We start from the raw sequence: 19,241 nt of genomic DNA, 5'->3' as shown, positions 1-19,241 counted from the left end.
GCTGTACGATGCTATGGTTGTGTTTTCCTCGCAGGCGTTGCGTTCCCATCGTTGCTGCTGAGCTGGAAACTAGCATCAGGGAGAAGAATATAATAACATCTCACAGAAGAAAAAAAAGTAGAAACGAAAACGAGTAACGCTCGTTTCGACCCAGTAACGAAAGTTAATGTTCAAACTCCTGGGCTCCATAACAGTATTTTTCGGGTCGTTTTGCTCGGAAGCGCCGGACGTGCGATGGGAAGTTGTTCGCTCGTTTCAAAAAGCAAAGCAAAAAGCAAGTCCGGCAAAATGTTCGTGAAGCAAAAGCTCTGGACGAAAATAGACTAGTTTCAGACATTATGGAACGATGAGTCGTTAATTCCAGCTTTGATGGTGCAGTTCCCAAGGATTTCAGAGTGTGAAACGAAAATCCCACCTTTTCTGGGATCGGGAATCTCTCTGGAGAAACTTTAAAGTCTCGGGAGGAAAAACCAAAGCCGATGAAATTGATCTATCCCATTGTGCCTGCGAAGGTTTGTCGGTCGGTTGGTATGCCTAATACTATAGCTACATGAGGTGATCCCGTAATTTCGCATGAAAAAAAAACTCGTTTCTGTTTTCCGCGAGCCTCCGTGAGGGAAAAGGAACCGGAAGCAGAAGCGAAACGCACGTGTAGATGAATTTTCATCATTCCGCTGGCTGGTGGAATTAAGGCGCAAAAGTTTCAAATTTAATGTGCCATTATTCTCACACCACCGACTACTGGCAGTGCCGGCCTTGGCGCTCTGCCGATTGCCAAGGTGTGGGACAAGGCAACGTGAGGCGGCGGCCACAGTGTGTAGCAACCAGTGCTGGAAAGTTGCGCACGTTTTGAATAATTGATTTAACTTGCTAGCATTTTTGTCCGAAATGGGACTTGTAATAAGATTGTTTTGGAATTTACGGAAAGCTGTTGGAAAAGTGTTTCAACAAAGTTTGACTGAGCGTTATACTAATCCATTTTGGGAAAGTTGATGCTAAATTTAGAGTTTTTGGTGTTTAACGGAAAAATGATGGCTGGGAGGCCGATGTCCACGAGTTGCTGCCAGTCGAGCATTTATCATGAAACTGTGATAGCAATTAGAATAGAATAATTTTCCGTCGGTCAACGAAAATGCAACCGTCTTCGACGTTCTGGTGGTCCATGAGGTAATGCTGGAACAGATATCTGCTCAATTTATCGGACCCTTTTTGCAGTTGCAGACTAACTCCATTCTAAACCACTTCAATATTCACCCCTATTCTGTATTTCGTTTCGAACGAAATTCTCATACAAAAAAATATTTTTTTGTATGAGAATTTCGTTCGAAACGAAATACAGAATAGGGGTGATTGATTGAACCTATCCGTGTTTATTGAGCTTCATAAATCAGCTACAATGTCTCGTTAAATTTGCAGGCCAAGGAACAATTTTTCCGATGAATGGTTTCACGGTAAGTGCATTAGGCAGTCCACATTTTGCACAAAAAGAAACAATAAAAGTCCGCATCGTGCTCTCTTGCCATGCGGATCTTTAAGCTTTTGACGTAGGACTACGTCTTTCGGGAAGATGGGGGTACACTTTATGAAAACCGAAAAATTAAATTATGAACGATTTTGAACGTTACTAACTTAGCTGCCCCTGGACCAATTTCAATAATTTTATCACCAATCGATCAGAAACTTTTCTACGCATGGATAAAAATGCTTTTGACTGTTGATTTTTCAATTAGAACTATTTCAAAGTGGTAAATGTTAAGCATTGTCCAAAAGCTTCGAAATAACTTATAAATCCACCAATTACGTACATGCATGTGCTGCTTCCCCAACACAGTCATCAGAGAATAGTTGCTAGATGAAACAAGTTGAAGTGACATTCACCTCCGATCTTCGGGCGTGTACGAATAGGGAGGATGCAATCCTTGGATTTGTTTTCCATGCTGGGCACCAATGCTACCCACACCTGGACCTTGCCTATAGACCCATCAACTCATGAACCGGGAACCAACGACTTTAATTCTCTTCTAAAGGCAGGCGTGATCAGAGATGTTATGCCTCAGAACTTTCTCTTTTCTGAAAGGAACTTGGTGGGCCTGAAAAGGGCCGTTTTGTTACGTTGGTGATGAGTTTTAACCTCCGAAACCGTACAGAATGCGTAGACGACATCCATCGGAACCATTCGAAAGATGTATTGAAAGGATGTTTTGTAGGTTTGATGAAAATTATGAATTAATGCTCATTTTCATGAATTTGCTATGTAGCCTGCCAACATTATCATTATCATGCAGTGGCAACATCTGCGTAGAGTTTTTACGGCAATTTTCCAATGTCGACAAAGCTTGCTGGAAGGCGTGCTGAAGGTGTTCCTAGAAAATATGATCCGTGATGCCGTCATCTACACTGAACACGCCAAGCGCAAAACCGTCACGGCCATGGATGTCGTCTACGCTCTCAAGCGACAGGGACGCAATCTGTACGGTTTCGGAGGTTAAAACTAATCACCAACGTAACAAAACGGCCCTTTTCAGGGCCACCAAATTCAATTAAGAAAAGAGTTAGAGTAGAATTTATATAGAGTAACTCATGATTCACCCATCAATTTGTCACTAAATACATCAATATGATACAAAAATCAAATAATTTGTTAGATAAATAAATGATGTTCTATTTGTAGCCGTATCGGTGGGTTAAATTTATTCCGTTTAACTTTCATTGACTGAGAAACCCTCATCGTATGCATTCTCCTGCTGCGCGACATCTTCGAAAACGTCCGAACCGTTAAATAGTACAGAGAGATATATAAATAGAAAATCGAACAAAACTTTCGTAGTCCTACGTCAACAATACGGTCGTGTCTTGTACACCACCCTCCAACTTTTTTGCTGAAGGAAGTGTTACTGCTACCTAACGTTAGAACAATTTTAAACAGTACTTCTCAGTGTTAAATATTACCTGCAAATGTTCTACCTTGTTCGATTATTATTCCTATTTAATCCTTGTTTGGACCCAACCCGAGGAAATCCTGCTAAGATCCCGATTTTGAAAATTCCTCTTCGATCCTTCGGATTGTTATAGTAATCTTCTTGGAAGTCGATTTGAAGAAACTTGGTTCTGCCGCCATGGCACCTAAGCGCAAAAGAAAAGGGCAATCTCTTGATCCACTTTCTGATGAAATTCAATTAAGCAATCAATTTGATACTTACGGATGATGAGAATGATCCATCATCCAGGCAAAATTCCATTAAAAATTCCCGGCTTAGTGCCAAAAAGAAAAAGGTTCCCCTATTGCGATAAACACTTCCGATTTCCATGCTATTCGCACGAAACTTTTGAACTTCGTGAAATTCACGTTTTCACTTCAAATTGATCGTCGGGGTGGATGCCGTGTATTGGCTGAAACCTTGGACGGATTCAAACGACTTCTCAAGTATGTTACTAAGAAGCAACACAAATACCTGATGAAAGCTGCAATGCTACTGCAAATGTTGAGGGATGTTTTCACAATGCTCATGAGTGTCCTCAAGAAAGTAGTGTGTGTATTAATTTATTTGATAAGGCTCAACCGAATTAACTTTACAGAGCCGAGGATTCTTGGTCACTATACAATACATCTTAAAACTATAGTCAAAAGGTACAACACAATAAACACTTTATCTTCCGCTATCCAAAAAGCCTCCTCCATCAGAACTGGAGCCGCTACCAGTAGTTTCGTTGTATGGCAAATTGTTGTATGCCAACGAGGGTCAGAGCGCGTCCATTGCAGCAATGGACGCAAAACGTGGTCAGCACTCACACACTCATCACGAAACGGTTGCTTTCCAAAGTCGACGACGCATCGACCGAAAGAACTGCAAATGAAGAACAATGAGGAGGACCACACAATGGTTGCTGCCGAGAAAACAGACGATCGCGTAGCACACATCGAGAGTGGCCTGCTTTTGTCGACAGCCGAGTGAACACTGAAGAAAGTAGTGGAACAAAGAATATTGGAAATTCTGCGTTGCCCGCCTTATGCTCCGAATCAAATTCGAGTTTGAATAAAGATGATCGTCTTGGACATCGACCGAAACTAGAATAAAGGCAGTTAGAAATGCCCTTCAAGATATATCAAGCTCACAAAAATGACTGGAACAAGCATTAAGTTTATAAAAGAAAACCTTCATCACGCAAAGGCAGCTTCAGCTATTCTCAGCAAAACATTTATCAAAGGAAAACTGGATGTAGCCTTACTTCAAGAGCCTTGGACTTATAAAAGCAGGATCTTAGGAATGCCTACACAACCGTGTAAGTTAATATATGACAATTCTCAGCTCATGCCAAGAGCTGCAATTCTTGTCAATATTAATGCCAAAATTACACCAATTACAGAATTCATCAAAAGAGATATTGCTGCAGTTTCACTAGAGGTGCCAACGACAAAAGGAAAAACGATGCTCTACGTGGCATCCGCATATTTTCCTGCCGATATTGAAGATGCACCTCCTCCAGAAGTTGCAGCGTTCGTCTCTCATTGCAGAAACCAAAATAAGGCTTTTATCATCGGATGTGATGCAAACGCCCATCATACGATATGGAGCAGCTCCGGAATCAACAAAAGGGGTGAGTGTCTATTTGATTTCATTTCACAACATAATATTGACATATGTAACAAAGGGAACTCCCCGACATTTGTTAATGCGATAAGGGAAGAAGTTTTGGACCTCACTCTTTGTAGATTAGAAAAATTACGGGAAAAAAGCTAGGAAACGATTCAACCGTGCAAAATTTACTTCAAACTGGTCTCAATATAAAGAGGCGTTAACTGAATATAACAGAGAAATAAGAAGATCCAAGCGGAAATATTGGAGACACATGTGTGAAAACATAGAAAACACTCCTGAAACTGCAAGACTTCAAAAAGTTCTCTCAAAAGATCATTCTAACGGTCTTGGAACTCTCAAAAAGACTGACGGACATTTTACTGAAAACTCAAAAGAAACTCTGGAACTGATGATGCAAACCCATTATCCAGGGTCCCTTCCTACTGATGATCAACTACAAAATCATGATTGCATGCAAAATGCCACATCTTCAGACCGTGGTGAACGTGATAGATCTACCGAAACAAATGTCTCACTATGTGGGCTAGAAATGTCAAATGAAGAGGCTGAAAACTTTGCCATTAGAATATTTACAAACTCAAGAATTGAATGGGCGATAGATTCTTTTAGTTCTTTCAAATCCCCTGGCCCAGATGGAATTTTTCCAGCACATATTCAAAATTGTAAATCTATAATAATTCCTGTTTTAGTTAAATTGTTCAAGTCTAGTTTCTTATTGAGATACATCCCAAAAAAAATGGAGACAAGTCCGAGTGGTATTCATACCAAAGGCGAACAAAATAGATAAATCTTCACCAAAATCATTTAGACCAATAAGCCTGTCATCAATATTTTCGAAATTAATGGAAAAACTCATAGATGAATATGTCAAATCAGAAATACTTCTTAATAAACCATTATGTAATACACAATTTGCTTACCAGTCAGGCAAGTCAACAATAACAGCTCTTCATACTCTTATTAATAAAATAGAAAAATCCTTTGCGGCTAAGGACATTCTACTAGCAACGTTTCTTGATATTGAAGGTGCATTTGATAATGCATCTTTCACGTCGATGATAAGCGCCATGAGAAATCGTGGTTTTAATAAAAACATAATCAACTGGGTTGTAGAAATGCTATCCAAAAGAGAAATATCAGCTAATCTAGGAGATTCAGTAGTGAAAGTAACAGTTGTAAAAGGCTGTCCTCAAGGAGGTGTTCTTTCTCCCCTTCTGTGGTCCCTAGTTGTTGATGACCTTCTTATAAAACTAAAGCACCAAGGATGCGAAATAATTGGGTTTGCGGATGACATTGTCATTATAGTCCGTGGAAAATTCGATAAAGTTGTTTCCGAAAGAATGCAAAAAGCATTAAAATTCACACTATCGTGGTGCAAAGATGAGGGATTGAATATCAATCCTACAAAAACAACTATTGTACCTTTTACTAAAAGACGTAAAATCTCTATCAATGATCTTAAACTAGGAGGCGTAAAGCTGTCACTATCTTTAGAAGTAAAGTTTTTAGGAGTAACTTTAGATAGTAAACTCTGCTGGAACAAACATATTGATCAACAAATAGGAAAAGCAACAAATGCTTTTTGGACCTGCAAAAGAACGTGGGGTCTGAAGCCAAATATGATACACTGGATATACTCGGCTAAAGTTAAACCCAGGATTACCTACGCCTCACTTATATGGTGGCCGAAAACTAAGCAACAAACGGCACAAGTCAAACTAAACAAGCTACAAAGGCTTGCTACTATTTCCATAACTGGAGCAATGCGTAGTACTCCCTCTACAGCCTTGGATGCTTTACTCAATATCCTTCCTCTTCATCAATTTATTCAACTGGATGCAGAGAAAAGTGCTCTAAGGCTCAAACGGTCCATGAATTTCTTCGATGGAGATCTTATTGGACATTTGAGCATTCTAAAAGAGTTTAAGATAAGTCCATTTATATTGATGAACGAAGATTGCATGCTAAAGCGACATTATTTCAACCATAATTTCCAAGTTCCTGGTGTGACTCGCGTTGACTGGGATGCATGAAGACTGAATATTAGTCCTGGATCATTAATCTTTTATACAGATGGCTCGAAACAAGATAATATGGTCGGGACTGGTATTACCGGCCCTGGGGTTAACTTTTCGATGTCCATGGGAAATTGGCCGAAAGTATTTCAAGCTGAAATATATGCCATCTTAGAATGTGCAGCGATTTGCATAAAAAGAAACTATAAAAATGCGAATATATGCATTTGTTCAGATAGTCAAGCGGCGCTGAATGCTTTGAAATCAAAAACTTACACGTCAAAACTGGTGTGGGAATGTACTAAACTATTACAGCAACTGTCCTGTCGAAATACGGTTAACCTTTATTGGGTTCCTGGTCATTGTGGAATCGAAGGAAACGAAAAAGCTGATCAATTGGCAAAAATAGGGTCATCCACGAAATTCATCGGTCCTGAACCATTCTTTGGACTTTCTTTTTGTGCTTTAAAAATGGAGCTAAAAAACTGGGAAAAAACAAAGGTACAGTACAACTGGACCAGTACCTTAAATTCTCGGCAATCTAAACGTTTTATAAAGCCGAACGCTTTTCATACACAAAAGTTACTTAATCTTTTAAAAAAAGATTTGAGTACATACACTGGTTTGATAACAGGACACTGTCCTTGTAAATATCACCTGAAAATCATTGGTAAACTTCATGAAGATAAATGTCGCTTTTGTAACTTAAAGAGTGAAAGCTCTGAACATTTGCTATGTGACTGTGTTGCACTATTTCATAAACGATGCAGATATCTTGATAAGGGTCTGATGGGACCTTGGGAAATCTGGGTTGCTGCTCCCAATCAGGTAATAAATTTCATAAGGAATGTATTACCTGCTTGGGATGATTGCTTACAACAGTAGTGGTAGTTACTCAAACAATAGTGGCTTACCGCTACATTATGGCATAAATAAAAAGAGGATACACCACAATAGATCAAAGTAATGGTCGCGGTGGTATTATGTCCCCAACATATGAAAAAAAAAACACAAATTCTTCACTTACGACACCAACAGCGAACAGCGAAAGGTCTGCCCTGTGGTGAATCCCTGGATCAAATCAAAGATGAATTGAGCTTGAGCTCGAGCTTGATTGACCGCCCACGGTTGCTACTCTGTTACTGCCAGATCAGCTGTAATTACACAGAGAACCAATAGACGATGCTTGGGACTAGCAATCATCCTCAATGTGTAAAAACTGGTGATCTTAAATTAGGCAATACCAGCGCCGGCCGCGCCCGAACACAGGTCAAGAAAGGAATGGGAAGGATTGTGTTGACATGACACTCGCTTTGATGGAAGCCGAGAAGTCGAGAACACCTCTGCACTTCCACGAGGAATCACTGGGATGTTGGATAAGAGGGTTGGGTTTGCAGCAGGGTTCGTTTTGGTAAACGATAAGCTGAATTGATGTCCTAACGATCATATAACGCGAAGGAGCTTGGGACTAAACCCACGGTCTTCTGCTCAGTAAGCAAAAACGTTTGCCACTAGGCAGACGAGCACCTTTTTAATCACCGAGTTGCTGTTATTACCATGTAGTCATATTAACAAATAAAACGATTGACGAATCTTGAATGTGGATGGGCCTGAGATTAGACTCATGATGTTCTGCTCAGTAAGCAAAAACGGTTGCTCTAAGGCCACCGAGCCCCTCATATCACATAATACCGTTGCTCAAATTTTTGTATCCATTCAAACACGGAACCAACGACAACAACGAGTTTCGCAAAATACACGATACACAAGCGATTTTACCATAAATCTCTTTGATATGTAAGGACCTGGGACCGCGTTTTTCTGCTCAGTAAGCAGGCCACTGTAACCGACGATCTTTCAAATCCGAAAACTAAAAACTACGAAAAAGTACTTAGGTCTTCATTAAGTTCCACTTTAACGCGACGTTCAAAGACAGGGTCCTATCCAGGATTACATCTGAAAAATCCAAATCTGGCCAACGCCCACCTAAACCTGTTCTAATCCACCTGAAATGACTAACGAATGGAAGACTTTGACTACCCAGCCATGCAATAGTCTCATTCCGTGCCTTATGGCAACTTGATGATTCTATTGCGCTCATCTTTTGGCACCACCCAGGGGAGACTTGGTCCTTTACCCAATGCTTAACTTATCTCCATTCCACTCAGCTACTCGCAATTTCTTGTGATATAGTGGGCGGAATATTATTATATGAGACAATTCAATGCAGACGTCTTTCCAAATTTGGCAGATCGACAGGTAATCGGTGAGTTACCACGATAGTTGCTATTCAACAACTCGACAACGTCCCATCGTCAACGCCTACTATGAGAATTTCCCATTGCAAACGCCAACGAAATGACGTCATCGAGCAATCGATCAACTACCCTGGTTATCGCCTGGTACCTTATAGCACGATGCTAGGAGGCGAACCGGAAGAATCGATGAGCTACCTCTCCCCCCAATTGGATCAGATCAAAGATGAATTGAAAAAAAATACTCGGAGTTCAGCCAGTCCAAGTAATCAAAATGAAAATGACATCCCGTCCTGGCAATTCACGCAATGGGATTTCTAAGGATTTTTATTCAGATCACTTCAAGTCTAGTGAACTAAACATCCTTAAGGCTTTAGAAAAAGCTAGCTTTATCCTCCATGTCCGAGTGAAGTGGGAACACTTCAAGAAGATTGGAAGAAATTTCCAAAACCTCACCCTGTGCCGTATGTTTTAGGGATGGGGTCACGGAACAAAAAAATGGTACATGCCAACTAAATGCATGAATTGTGGTGATTCCTCTCACGAGGAAGATCCTATGAAATATAAATGTTCAAATTGTGGTGAAAATCAAAAATCCAATTTTTTGGGAATGTAAGACTCGCAAAGCGATCTTACAATCTCTATCCAAGCAACAGGTTCCACGTTCCCGACCAGGTACTAATTCCTCTACTGTTAACAACGGTCAGCGAGGAATAAATTCTACATTCGTACTCGTAGATACTAAATGTTCAGCAAGTAAATGGAGCTACCTATGGAGCAGCTGGTAGAAATCGTTCTCATTTTGATTTCAATCAATGCAAAGGTCGATCTTATTATCATTTAAATACAAAATTTAACTGTGTTATTTACAAATATAAAGGTACACATTCTTCGGCAAAGTTGTTGTTCAGCTAATTTCAAGCAACATTGTTAAAAACTTGTTTGTATCTCTTGGATTGACTGATTTCGAGCAGATTTCTTCAATTGACTTAGGGTGTTTCTCAAAAAAGGAGACGATTTGCACTCTTTTTTTTTTTTTGATAATTTAAAATTCCTTAGAAAAGTTCTCTTCACATAACTATATCAGATAATGATATGTCAAATTGAGGCAAACTTAAAACATACACGGAGAAAAAATACTACCCAAAATTTGAGTCCTTTTTTTATAATGCTTTTATTTTTCCAGGCTCATTTCTATAGCTTTGCGGAGCCAATATTCATTGATTGGATTACAAAATTCCTTAAAACTAACGTTAGTAAAGCGGGGGCCGATTACTCGCGGCTATCTCGAGGTTAAAGGTGACAAATTGTAACAAATGGATGGCAGGGTAGGGATTGTGAACACAAGGTTTGGAGAGCAACGTGCTCTTGATCTCGAACTAAGCGACACTCTGATGAAAAAGACAAACATGGGGGTACACCGATGGGCAGCTAACAACTTGGGAGAACACAAGATGACACTAACTACTAAATCCTCAGATCTATACGTTTTAAAAACACATAAATTAAATTCAAATAGTCGAGATCTCGGCTCGCCAAGACATCTCTAACGGGTATCGCGGGTTGTTTTCCTCGGGCCCTGAGGGATGTGGATAAATCAGATCTGGCAACACGGTGTAAGGTACACGACCAAACAACATGCTCGATATCGTGATAACCACTGCCACACGCACATAAATTGCTGCCTGAGAGCCCAATTCGATAGAAGTGCGAGTCTAGCGAGCAGTGATTGGACATAAGCCTTGATATAACGCGTATAAAGTCGCGGCTCCTGTCCAATCTGAGTCCTTTTTTCTTAATTTGGAAATGAGCCTCTCACTTGCATTCGTCATTGTTGTAAAAAAAGGAACTAGAGATTTGACCCAACGATATAGTTACTTTTGAGAAAATTGAATATTCTCAAATTTGCATGAATTGATCTTAATTTTGGGTGGAATATACTTTTTTTGCTGGTGTTAAATAGAAACTACTATATGCGATTTACTCAAATTTGGATTATTGGGCTGAACCCGGGAATTGAGGCAAAAGCACTTCATTTAGGGTAGTTTTTCATCTCCGTATATATGTTGACTGCATTTGAAAGGGCGTATATTATTATATTTTATATCTAAAAATTAAAGATATGTATTTTATTAACTTCTATAAAATGAATTGGACTATGATCAATGTTTCAATTACAGCCTCTAAATGGGTCTTTCCATCTCAAGTGACCGAGTCAGTTGCATCGACCCTCTCCGATTTGGACCAAACTTGGTGGAACGACTTATTTTAGGACAACAATAAAAAATCCAACGTTTTGTACCCATCGACTCACCCCCCGGTTCTGGAGACTGCCCCCACTTTTTTTCCGATCTTCAAGAAACACCATTTTTCTTTTGAACATATCTCTGGACCAAATTATGCTACAGACAAGATTGGGCATTCATTTTTAAGGATTTTACACGTACAATCAAATGGCGTACTCAAAATTTTTATGCAGTGTTGTCAACTTGTCGATTTTTGCAATTTAAAACATAAAATGCAAATATCTCAAAATGCCCCCACTTTTTTTTCTAATTTTGATAGCATCAAATTGTTCAACAGACATTTTTACATAAGAATCACCTAACCACCAAAAACTACTTTTTTCGTTTGGGAGATATGGATTTTTAAAGATTTAATGTTTTTTAAAAGTTCCATTACTGTACAACCCTTCAATACGAAACGTTGGACAATCCTGAAAGTTGATAGAAACGATGAAACCTGTAAGTTAGATGAGGATCTAATCATTCTTTCATTTTATACAATCTATAATATTAAACCAGATTTGTTTCGACAGTGTTGCCATCTAGAAAATAGCACAGTATAGTATCACTTTTTTTCAAATGTGCATGAGCGGCTGCACAGATTTAAACGCATCTGGCAGAAAAGTGCCGCTTTAATTTTCAAATATCAACAAGTTTGTCAAGGCCTACTTGATACTAAAAAAAAACTGTATTTACGGACTGGGACGGGACCCGACAATCGGTTGGCGATTTGGAGCCAATTTGCTGTCAAATGGAGCCAGTTGCTGATTGGTCGATTAGGCAGTAGCAACCATAGCAGCCAGTGAATAAAAGGGAACACACCAATATGTTTACCAGTGATGCCGAAATCAACGAAGTGTTAAATGTATGGATGTTGATCCCGGATATTGGTTGCTGTAAAGTTGTTATCTGGTTTTAATATAAAAAAATTTATTAGTTAACATTGCATTTTGTGTTTTAAAATTTAGTGGAATTGTTACAATCAAATAAGAACTGGTTTCGGCTACATATATTAATTTGTTGATCCAAAACATAAATCTTCATAACAATTTAAATAACTTTCTGCAATCTTGGCAACACGAAACGACACCGTCAGTCTTCATGAAAAATTTGCAATGAGGTATGCATAACAAATATCAATAACAACAATATTCTCGATTGTCGTGTCCCGTCCCAGTTTACGGATAGTGTCTGAGAAGTGTCAGTTGGAATTGTGGTTCACTTGCAGTCGTTGCTATCTGTTTAAAAATGGCGTGTTCGATTGGATTGTACTTAAAGGGTGTCCACGCTGAAATTGCCACACACAAAATTGATTCGCAAAATTCGAGTTTTCATCCGATTGCCATCAAATTTTCAGGGATTGAGAAATAACTATTAAACTTCATTTTACCATTTTACTTGTATTTTATTTACAGTCCATACGCAAATGCCCGCACCTTGGCCTTAACCCCGGCCATAAGATTCTGCACAACCTGTGAATCAACCTTTTTTGCATGTAAACCCATACTTTCTTCAGTTCCTCGACTGTCTTCACTACCTTAGGTCGTTTAAGAAGGTGCTGCTTCATAATCGCCCAGTACTTCTCGATGGGGCGGAGCTCCGGAGTGTTGGGAGGGTTGAACATTTTCGGCACGAAATTGACCTTATTGTCCGCATACCACTTCAGCACGTCCTTGGAGTAGTGGCATGAGGCCAAATCCGGCCAGAAGATTGTTGGGACGTTGTGGGCCTTCAGGAGAGGAAGCAGCCGCTTCTGGAGGCACTCTTTTATGTACACCTGTCCGTTCATCGTGTCCTGGGTCACGAAAGGTGCACTTCGCTTCCCGCACGTGCAGATGGCTTGCCAAACCAGGAATTTCTTCGCAAATTTGGACATCTTCTGAGTGCGGACATGCTCCGGAACGCTGAACTTATCCTTGGCCGTGAAAAACAGGTTGCCGGGGATCTGTTTGAAGTCGGCCATGATGCAGCATTCAACTTTCGTCAGCATGTTGAGGTACAACTTCCTGGCACGTGTTTTGGCGGACTTGTTCTGCTTCTCGTCGCGATTAGGGGCCTTTTGTACCTTGAACGTTCGAAGCCCAGCCTTAGTTTTGGCCTTCTGGACAAAACTTCGGCTTAGGTGCAGCTTCTTAGCCACATCCCTAACGGAGGCGTTCGGATTTCGGTTGAAGGCCCCAACTACGCGGTTGTGATTTTTGGTGTTGTACGGAATACTTTTTCCTTCACTTCTGGGCTTCCGATCGGTGGTCAACCGTTCTTCGAACTGCTTAATCACTCGCGACACCGTGGAATTCGCGATTCCCAACGTTTTAGCGATGGAACGATGCGAGAGATCCTTGTTCTCGTGATGAATGCGCAAGATTTTATCACGCATGAGCTGTTCTTTCGACTCCATTTCCGCGAGTTTTGATCACAGGACTTTAAAACTTGCAGGATGTAAATAATGCACTATGAACAAAATCCACCCAAATTTTCATTAAATTCTACCCAACGGTTAAAAATTTAGAGCAATTTCATGGTGTGACAATTTCATCGTGGACACCCTTTAAAAAGAAAATTTACTATCGCAAAACAGCATTGGTCCTCCCGTCAGTTCTCATCTCGGGAATGGAATCTTTTCAAACTTCGATCCGTTGTTCTCAGTTTGAAAACTGTGTGTGAAAGCCACGCGAATCAGCTCGGACGGTTTTATGCAGCTAAGCAGAAGCAATGCTGTGTCGTGTTACGATGTTGTAATATGATACATCTCAAATTACCACACAGATCTTTTCATAAATCACCATAATAAAGGAAACATTCCCATTTCCTTATCCCACTGTTTTAACATAGATAGAAACTGCCAAAATTCATGACCTACTGAGAAACTGCTCAGTCAACTTCGAAACAGTAAAACCTTTTCCTTTTCCTTGTTTACCAACCTACTTTAACTGCTACGATATGCGCGCAATAAGTCTTGCGCATATGCACAGCAAATGTTTTGGCAATAAACCTACCACGCCGCTTCACTTTTTTTAAGGTTTATATTTTACATTCTTTCGGCCTAATACCAAATAAGAACCTTCCTGATCCGAACCTGCAAATTGAATAAAGAGTCTATTCGTACATGTCAACCGAGAAGCATCTTGAATAATCCGAAGTCCTTATGCCACAGCTGTAACCCGTTAAAAGTGCATTCAAATATTCGCCGAAGAAATTTGAAAACAATTTCACGACGATTTTAATCATCACGTAAAGGATGTGATTGAGGGTCGCAAAATCTACGTTCAATGCGATAAGGCAGTAAGGGAAATGGCTTTGCAAGAGGAATCGTATAAGGGACCTCATGTTGAAAATGGTAAGTTTGCGAATGGTAGTGAAATAATACGTTTCCTGTGCAAAAAATTACATTAAATTACAAAAGACTATTTTTCGGCAGATGGAGCTGGAATTACTTGTCTAGCCGATGCGTGAGAGGATGTAGACATACCGGGTAAGAAAAATGCCATTTGGGGGGTTGTGGGTCTTAAATTGTATGCTTTGTTTTTTCACGCTGTAACTTATAAAATTGTTACTTATAAAATTCAGAGTAAGCTTAATTAATTTAGAACAGAATTTAGAATAGAAAGATTAGTTCGAAAAATGAAGAAGTGCGTTGAACAGAAAGGTGTTCTCTGTTCACCTAATCCAAGAAAAGGTCACCCTATTTCAGAAGACGTCGTGCATACGGTTTTATCATTTTACCGTGAAGCTGATGTAAGCAAAGAGTTAGCCGAAAAGATAGAATTCAAGATCGTTCGAGAAGGAAACTCTCGTGTTCTGAAGCAAAAGCGGTTGGTGCTGGCAAATCTCAGGGAAACTTTCTCTTTCTTTAAAGAGAAGTTTCCCAAAATCGACATTGGGTTTTCAAAATTTGCTGAGCTACGGCCACCTGAGTGTGTGCTGGCTGGAGCTGCAAGAACACACACAGTTTGCGTATGCGTGGTTCACGAAAATTTTAAACTCAAATTTTTGAGTGCTAATTTCAACGAAATTCAAGGGCAAGTAGAAGGTACGAAAGCATTCTCTTCGTACAGAGACGTACTGAAGCAGAACCTCTGTGATCAACCATCGGAGCCATGCTTTTTGAATAAGTGTGCCAATACAGTTTGTGGCGATTTGGATTCGATTAGAAAAACGATTTGGTCATATTTGGACGATAACTCTATCGAGGAAATAACGTGCAAGCAATCGACTCAGCAAGATCGGTGCAGTTTGGAAACGAAGGTCAGTGATGCAGAAGCTTTCATTGATACATTTCTTGAAGCTATCCCAGAGGTCCGAAAACACGATTATATTGCTGCAAAACAGGCAGACTTCTATAAAAATACTCGGGGCAATCTGCAGGAAGGAGAAGTTCTTGTTGTTGCGGACTTTTCCGAAAATTATTTGTTTGTGTTCTAACACGGGAAAAAAAGAGTTCCCATATTCGTGAACCACAGCCGTGAACCATAGTTCACGGTGTATATTTGAGAAAATTTTGTTCTGGATAGCTGGCCGTGATTTTTAGTTCACGGTCCGTTCCCGTTTTCGGGAACGGATTTTTTTCCAAGAAGACAGCGTACAAGGGGTTCACTATAATAACCTGCAAGCCACCGTCCATCCATTCGCCGCCTATTTCATAGAGCAAGAAAAGTTTGTTCCATTAAACTGTATCATTATCTCCGACGTTCTTGAGCATTCCACAGCTATCTTCCACAGTTTCCAGAGGCAGTTTATGGCATTCCTGAAATCTCGGCTCTCACATTTGACTAAAATTATATACTTTTCTGATGGTGCTCGTTCGCAATATAAAAACCGATTCAACGTCATCAACTTGCTCTACCATCGAGAAGACTTCGGAGTTCCGGCTGAGTGGCATTACTTTGTGCCGTACACGGCAAAGGTTTAGGAGGTACCTTGAAAAGATTGGCAACGAGAGCCAGTCTACAGGGTACAACGATACAAACGCCAAAAGAGTTATAAGAATGGGCACTGTCAAATTGCAATTTGAATGTACAATTTGTGACATTGGAGCAATGCAATACGAATAAGCAGGATGTAGAAGCCCGATTCGCTCTAGCACGACCCATTCTTGGAATTCGCGGAATGCATTGTGCCACGTCTACCGGCGAAGATACTGTTCTTATGAAAACGATTTCTTGTTCAGAAACGGGTTCATGTTTCAAAGTAATTTTAAAAAAGCGTTCAAAATCACTACCCAAATACAAGGCAAAACGGAAGAAGTAATTACTCATGCTACTCAATGTATTAGATGATATTTGTTCAATAAATGATAGCAATAACACGGCTGCTTTAATTTAGAATCAAATTAGTTTTTGAATATTTCAAAAGCTTCTTTAAAATAATCAGTAAATAAAGAAACACAAAACGATTGGATCTGCTTAAAATACCATGTAATACGAAATACATTTCCGAACGCAAAAAAATAAAGTGTTGTAAATAAGAAAAAAATATCAATCTAAATTTAAGTTTGCAACGCTGGCAACACTGTCGAAACAAATCTGGTTTAATATTATCTGAGCATTTGATTGTATAAAATGAAAGAATGATTAGATCCTCATCCTACTTACAGGTTTCATCGTTTCTATCAACTTTCAGGATTGTCCAACGTTTCACATTGAAGGGTTGTACAGTAATTAATGGAACTTTTTAAAAACATTAAATCTTTAAAAATCCATATCTCCCAAACAAAAAAAGTTGTTTTTGGTGGTTAAGTGGTTCTTATGTAAAAATGTCTGCCGAACATTTTGGTGTTATCAAAATTAGAAAAAAAAAGTGGGGGCATTTTGAGATATTTGCATTTTAAGTTTTAAATTGCAAAAATCGACAAGTTGACAACACTGCACGTTAAAAATCCTTTAAAATGAATGCCCAATCCTGTCTGTAGCATAATTTGGTCCAGAGATATGTGCAAAAGAAAAATGGTGTTTCTTGAAGATCGGAAAAAAGTGGGGCAGTCTCCAGAACCGGGGGTGAGTCGATGGGCACAAAACGTTGGATTTTTGATTGTTGGCCTAAAATAAGTCGTTCCACCAAGTTTGGTTCAAATCGGAGAGGGTCGATGCAATTCTTCAGTTTTTGGCGGTCACTTGAGATGGAATCACCCAAATGCATCTTTCCTGCTAAATTCCCATTCTGGATCCCTATGCCTTATAATGGATGGGGGGGTCTAATAATCAATGACCACATTCAGCTTCTGATTAAGCAATCATATGCAGCACGTAACGAAGCCTTCGCGCTTTCCTAGTTATTTCGAGAAAATATTCTACAATCGAGCATCCGGTCATAACAGTAGGAAGGTACGGCAAAACTAAAATCCCACCCCTTAAAAGCTAAAACCCGCTACTTACCCGAGCGTTCCATTCAGTGTGGTGCTGTGATCGACCGGTTCGCACGTTTCATCCAAACTGACCGAGATGTAGTCCGTTTCCAGTGTAACCGACACCCGATACCAAGCACCGCGGACCCGTGTCTCCAGTATTCCACTGCGAACGCCAGCCGCCACAATTGACGTTGAGCCTGGACTGGTCCGGCTCATGCTGCCCGACTCCACCATGATGATTCTGATGATGGTTTCGATTCGGTATCGCACTCAAACGTTGTTTACTGACCGAAGGATCGCAACGCTCGCTCCGCCTAATGCCTTCTAATCTTCAAAGGATTGTTTGGAGCTTCGCTCGTACGCCTGCTCGTTTAACTGATTTCTTCCCGAGCAGATTTATTCACTATAGCAAGCACAATCACCCACACGAACTCATTCGCACGCACACATGCTCGGCACGATAACACAACGTAATTCAATTTCACTGATAGGACTTTGTCGTCGTCGTCGTCGTCGCAGTTGTTGCCGTTTTCGACGCCATCGTACTACAACCGCCACGCGGTTCGATGAGCACGCCAATCCCGTTCCATTAGCGAAAATCCATCTTTCCCGGAACTAACGACCTGAAACAAAAGGATAGGACATGGAATTAGAACTTAACATAGATTTAATCAATCCATCTCCAGCACCCAGCAATAGGACGGCTCGTAAACTTCATCTCAAACGCAATTTTGCCTCAATCCAGGTTGGGCGTCGGATGATAAGAATCTCAAAATTTCATAACCCAAATTTATGCATTTCAAATTGTTTCACGATCAACTTTCGCTCCGATACTCACCCTCCTGCTAATCAAAAGGCCATTTCGACGTTCGCAGTTCGCAACATAATTCATCGTTTCCGTTGTTCCCTTCCGCGACGCGCCGGTCGAAGTTTTAACACCATTTACTTATTTCAATTTTTTTGACAAGCTTCGTGATAGGATACAACAAAAAAAAAGAATCTTTGTTCATGCGTCTAAATGGAATTTCCCCATCGCTGCCGAGCTTTGGCGATGTACAATGGGGCACAACGTAGCAGCAGCAGCATCATCACCGGAGCGCAATTTTCAAAGGAATTTTCCCTGTTATATGATTTATGGAATAAATTATTTTCTCATTTTTGCTTTCATCATATGGCGGTGCTCGGGAGGGAGGGGGTGGGCAGGGGATGAATTTTTAGACGACGACTACGACGATGACTTGCCAAGGCGAGATTGCTCCACTACGCACCCATGAACAATTGGGATTGCGAGAGCCGGGTAGGATGTTGCGTGGGAAGAGGTGGTGGGAATTTTACGGTTGGATCAGAAATGATGGTATGGCGGAAATTTAAAGGTATTTCTATTCAATCCGCTCAGCGGCGGCGGCGACGGCGGCGACGTCATCGTTGGGTGTCCTTCCTTCCTTCCTGCCACAAATTATGGCGAATATGAGAATGTGTGGGTTGAATGGAACGCAATCTTTTGCTTCGGGCTAGAAGTTATTGTTCAGAAATCTTCTGAAAACGTTTTTGACGATGGTGATATTTATAGATTTTTTTGCTGCACAGAGGAGGATGGGATTATGTGGGCTAAGCATCATTTGTTTCGTTCTAAATGAGCCATCTTACATTGCACATAATTAACTTTTCTGAAATACAAATGTTTGGCATATTGGCTGGTGGGGAGGTTGACACTCGTCTATCAAAATTTGTTGAAAGGACGTACA

General features: G+C 40.3%; 1 protein-coding gene across 2 annotated transcripts in view; it reads right to left on the bottom strand.

Moving 5' to 3' along the window:
• The window catches only part of Syn1 (Syntrophin-like 1), a 366,892-nt gene extending 348,777 nt beyond the window's left edge, over positions 1-18,115 (bottom strand). For both annotated transcript variants that reach the window (XM_065233653.1, XM_065233654.1), the window contains exon 1: positions 17,525-18,115. In XM_065233653.1, the coding sequence (XP_065089725.1) occupies positions 17,525-17,730 (206 nt within the window). In that variant the 5' untranslated portion in view covers positions 17,731-18,115. The remainder of the gene's footprint in view (positions 1-17,524) is intronic.
• Positions 18,116-19,241: the final 1,126 nt, after the last annotated feature.

The sequence above is a fragment of the Ochlerotatus camptorhynchus genome, unplaced genomic scaffold, assembly GCF_037179485.1.
Source record: "Ochlerotatus camptorhynchus isolate MF236.1 unplaced genomic scaffold, CSIRO-AGI_Acam_v1.1 ptg000406l, whole genome shotgun sequence".
In the NCBI taxonomy this organism is placed as follows: domain Eukaryota; kingdom Metazoa; phylum Arthropoda; class Insecta; order Diptera; family Culicidae; genus Ochlerotatus; species Ochlerotatus camptorhynchus.
This window is presented reverse-complemented; position numbering and strand designations above follow the sequence as displayed.